Genomic DNA, 4,500 nt, shown 5'->3' on the forward strand with positions numbered 1-4,500 from the left:
TAGCTTATTAGTGCCTGTTTACATTTTGTTAATCTTTAACAGGAAAGAAGAATTGTGAAGAACATGTGAATATGAAAATGAATATTATGTACAGTATCTACAGGCCTTCTGGGTAATATATGTACAGTCTATTAGAAAAAGCAATGAATATATGACTGAACATAAAGTAACACTAGTTAGGAAAGAGGGTTTAATATGAAAGTTTAATCACCATAACATGAATTAGAAGAAACTGCAAAAACTATTTACAAGCAATATTTACAGACTGTTTGTTTAAACTGAATGAATAGACGTTCTTCCTCAATTAGACATTTAGCAATGAATGATAAAGCAGGTGAGCTTTGCATATGAGAGCTACCCTCTATAAAATTAACTACCGGGATTAACAGTACTATATTAAAAGGTGTATGTCTTGTATGACTCTTACTATGTGACCAAATATTGCATGTACTTACGATTCAGAAATGTTGCAAATAAGTTATATATACTCAAGTTAAACTCAAGTATATATCGTATCAACTCAAGTTAAACTCAATATCGTATCAACTCATACCACCACAGTTAATTTCCAAACATACTGGTAAGCTAACAATGGCTCTCAATGTCTGTTGCCATGACAGTAGGTGGACCATAATGTTTTAGTTAAAAGACAATACGGTTTCACATTTAAAAATAATTGTTCTGTACAGCAGCTAAAACTTAAATATCCTGAACTCTCATTCTGCTCTCCTTTGTTCCCCCCTCACAAGTACTCCCCTTCACTTCCTGATGGCAGTTTCCCCAGTAACTTCAGGTGTTTGTCCAGTGAGTCTTGATACACCTCCTCCAGCACTGAATAACGGCTGTGGCTCTCCTTTAACTTTTGTCTCAGTGTTGTCATCTCTCTGTTCTTCTCCTCCACTTGTCTCTTCAACTCTCTCTGCATCTTTGTGTTTGAGATCATGATGTTCCTCTGAAGGAGAACCTTCATCAGGTTTCTCTCTGCTTCCACTCTGGCCTCTGCTTCGTAGGTCTCTCTCATCTCCTCTATGTCCTGTGTGTGTCTCTCCTCCCTCTCTCTCCTCTCATTCTCTCTCTTTGCTCTAAACCTATCCAGCTTTCTCTCCATCTCCTCTCTTCTCTCAGACTCCCTCCTCAGCTCTCCTTCCAGCTCCCTTTTCTTCTCTTCATCCCTCTCCTCCCTCATTTGTCTCTCCAGTTCACTCGTTCGATGGTCGATCTTCCTGATGTCTCCCTCGTGCTCTTGGATGGATCCCTCTATCTTCCTCAGAGAGTCCTTCAGCTCCTTCTCAAACGTCTCCCTCATCTCCTGCTCCTCCATGTGTCTCGTCTCCTCCAAGTCCCTCTGAATCTTTCTCTCCATCTCTCTGACCTGGGCCTCTGCCTCCTGGTAGGTCTGAGTGCTGTAGAAGCGCTCTGTGTTTCGTGCCACCATGCTCTCTATCTTCTCCAGCAGCTGTGAAACCTGACCAGCATTGCTGCTGTCTGTAATGTTGAGGACGTGGCATCTGTTCCCACATTTATCTACAAGCTGCTGATGTTCCTGACTGCCTGCTTGGAGAAAATCCTCAACACTCTGCTTCTTCACACTGTCAGTGTGGATAATGATGACAATGCTGTGTTCCCAGCAGCTCTCTCCAAATGCCTCCTGCATCTTCTCCATCATCCCTCTCACCTCTCCTTCAGAGGCCTCTGCTGGTATGACCAGGAGGAAGGCATGGGGACCCGGGGCAGACAGACGTACACACAGACCCACATCCTGCCTTGTGTCCTCCAGTGAGCGTCCAGAGAAGTCTGGAGCGTCCACCAGCACCAACCGTGTCCCACATACGTCACCCTCTCTCCTCCTACACCTCTGGCTCAGTTCAGAGGAGCTGGCCTCAGCACCAAACACCTCCCTGCCCAGGATGGTGTTTCCTACTGCGTTCCTCACAGCTACAGTCGTCCCCAGTAGCACCAGTCTCAGCTCAGACACAGAGGGAGACACTGGTGAGTCGACAATGTTGTCTGCTGCCACTGAAAGACAACACAATGGAAGAATAGAGTGAAAATGCCACATCATAATTGTTCAGAGTCTTTGCATGCATAGTGTGAAAGACGCATAATTGCTGTCCTGTTCTGGGACAAATTGGTCATCTTCAGACATGTTTGATAACCCTAACCCTTAATTGCATCGTACTATAAATGAATCAATCAAGTACGTTGTAAAGAAGCGGTTGGTGACCCAATGTGTGTCAGAGGAAACACATGGTAGTCTACACCACCAGACCAACAGTGGAGGACATGGCAGCAGCAGGGAACACAATGCACATTTGAGAATTGAAAATGACAAAATTGGAAGAAACAATTTGAACAAATAGCAAGAGAAAAAGACTGTAGACATATTCCACTGTGTCTTAACTCCATACATCAAGGTTATACATTTGTCTTTATTCACTATGTTTAAACCTTGTGCACTAATTGCACTTAAATGTTTTGAGATTAACACATACTGTATAATGTTCCTTGCTAGACCTATTTCTGGTCAATAGAACAAGTATAAGCATAGAACGTTTCATAGAGAGTTTCATTTATAACACATTTTAAAGGCAGGCTATGAAACTGAATATATGACCAGAATGAATAGTGTAACATCGTGAAGTTCAACAGACATTGAAAGAGTAACATGGACTCACAGTCTGGAGGAAGCCATAGCATACTGTGTGTCCTCCTCAGTGGAAGAGTGGAGTCTGTGTTCTCTCCATCCTCTGCAACACAACATAAATAGTCAATGTATTGACAATGGTAAGAACAAAAGAAAGGGGTTACTGGGCTATTAAATGACACTGGATGTATTTTACAATACTTTTGCACTTTTGATTACTAACTTTCTGGAGGAATGTTGATGCTCCATCTCCTGATTGGTAGCTTGGGGCCTGCTGTAGAGGTAAACCCACTCTCTATAAGACAAGACAACTATTTATCAACTTACTAATGTTGACGACACACATAAAGGAAATATATTTCATATTACTAATAATAATGTTCCTTGCATTTGTAAAAGCAACATAGACTCACTATCTGGAGGATGACCCTGACTGTGTCTCCTCTTCCTCACTGGTAGAGAGGAGTGTTCATCTGTGGTCTCTCCACCCACTGCAACACAACACAGACATCAATCATCCAGGTGGATTAAATTCAGAGTAGAGTGAAAGAGCTTTAGCCATGTTCTATAGCCACACAATCTGCACATACACCACTAATGTGGTGTATATGCTAAAATCTGTGATGTCTTGATGAGACGCTATGGTGTGGTTCTGACATCAAATGGAAAGACTTGCACTGTTTGACTATTCACAATTACTTTAATTAATTTTATTTTTTGAGATTATACTACAATTTGGTGTCTGCAGACACACATGCATTCAAGAGCAAGACTCTAGAGCAATACAGGCAACGCTCAATACTTTTTTTTTGTGAGAAGATGTTTGCTGTAGTTTTACTCTATCTTGCATCAGTTATTTCTGTGCATTCCTGTTATATTACCATGTTATTTACTATTTTACAAACCTGGCAATGAACATCACGTCAATTTGAAGTCCTTTATCATCACATAATATAATACAGCAGGTATAGTGATGAATATCCTTTCATTATCTCCTCAAACAGAGCGTCTATTTTTATTTTCTAACACATTAGCAGTCAGTGGGCTTGTCCGTACATAAAGTAAACACAATCACACAATCTGAGATGCACAGACATGAGCATCTCAGATGATTTACATCATTATGTAGATTTCCTATTTCTTGTCAATAGAACAAGTATAAGCATAGAAAGTTTCATTTATAACATATTTTTAAAGGCAGGCTATGAAACTGAATGCATGACCAGAATGAATAGTGTAACATCATGAAGTTCAACAGACATTGAAAGAGTAACATGGACTCACAGTCTGGAGGAAGCCATAGCATACTGTGTGTCCTCCTCATTGGAAGAGTGGAGTCTGTGTTCTCTCCATCCTCTGCAACACAACATAAATAGTCAATGTATTGACAATGGTAAGAACAAAAGAAAGGGGTTACTGGGCTATTAAATGACACTTGGCGTATTTTACAGTACTTTTGCACTTTTGATTACTAACTTTCTGGAGGAATGTTGATGCTCCATCTCCTGATTGGTAGCTTGGGGCCTGCTGTAGAGGTAAACCCACTCTCTATAAGACAAGACAACTATTTATCAACTTACTAATGTTGACGACACACATAAAGGAAATATATTTCATCTTACTGACCAGTCTTGTTTGACTCAGTCCTCAGTTTCTCTAATTCAGTCTTCAGATCACAGATCTGCTGAGCTGCAATGACAGGTTGAAGATATACTTATTACATTATATTAGTATTGATTATTTAATGAACCACTGACAATAATCAAGAGAGATGTCTTTTTTTTAATAATCCAATTCTCACCAAGCTGTTTGTTTTCAGTGATGACATCATCCCATTCCTTTTTCATCGCCTTCAG

General features: G+C 40.5%; 1 protein-coding gene across 3 annotated transcripts; it reads right to left on the reverse strand.

Annotated features, from left to right (window-relative positions):
- Window positions 1–540: 540 nt before the first annotated feature.
- Window positions 541–4,271, reverse strand: LOC311059008 (uncharacterized protein). Of its 3 annotated transcripts, XM_084076585.1 has the most exons (5): window positions 4,121–4,271; window positions 3,929–4,000; window positions 3,058–3,135; window positions 1,574–2,016; window positions 541–1,543 (listed from the first exon to the last, which is right to left on the reverse strand). In XM_084076585.1, exons 2-5 carry the CDS (start codon window positions 3,966–3,968, stop codon window positions 743–745), a joined length of 1,362 nt encoding a protein of 453 aa, XP_083932711.1. In that variant the 5' UTR covers window positions 3,969–4,000; window positions 4,121–4,271; the 3' UTR covers window positions 541–742. The 3 variants fall into 3 exon arrangements, with proteins under 3 accessions (XP_083932711.1, XP_083932709.1, XP_083932710.1); XM_084076583.1 differs by having other exon boundaries at window positions 541–2,016; XM_084076584.1 differs by lacking the exon at window positions 4,121–4,271 and having other exon boundaries at window positions 541–2,016; window positions 3,929–4,113.
- Window positions 4,272–4,500: the final 229 nt, after the last annotated feature.

The sequence above is a fragment of the Gymnoscopelus microlampas genome, assembly GCF_963454915.1.
Source record: "Gymnoscopelus microlampas genome assembly, chromosome: 13".
In the NCBI taxonomy this organism is placed as follows: Eukaryota; Metazoa; Chordata; class Actinopteri; order Myctophiformes; family Myctophidae; genus Gymnoscopelus; species Gymnoscopelus microlampas.

What these genes read in the sequence shown, in the direction of transcription:
- LOC311059008 (XM_084076583.1), bottom strand. Translation starts at nt 3,968, where the DNA reads ATGAGGAGGACACACAGTATGCTATGGCTTCCTCCAGACT. An exon ending in GCTATGGCTTCCTCCAGACT is followed by an intron (nt 3,136 to 3,928) that starts GTGAGTCCATGT and finishes GTTGTGTTGCAG; the next exon opens with TGGGTGGAGAGACCACAGAT. An exon ending in TCAGGGTCATCCTCCAGATA is followed by an intron (nt 2,017 to 3,057) that starts GTGAGTCTATGT and finishes GTTGTCTTTCAG; the next exon opens with TGGCAGCAGACAACATTGTC.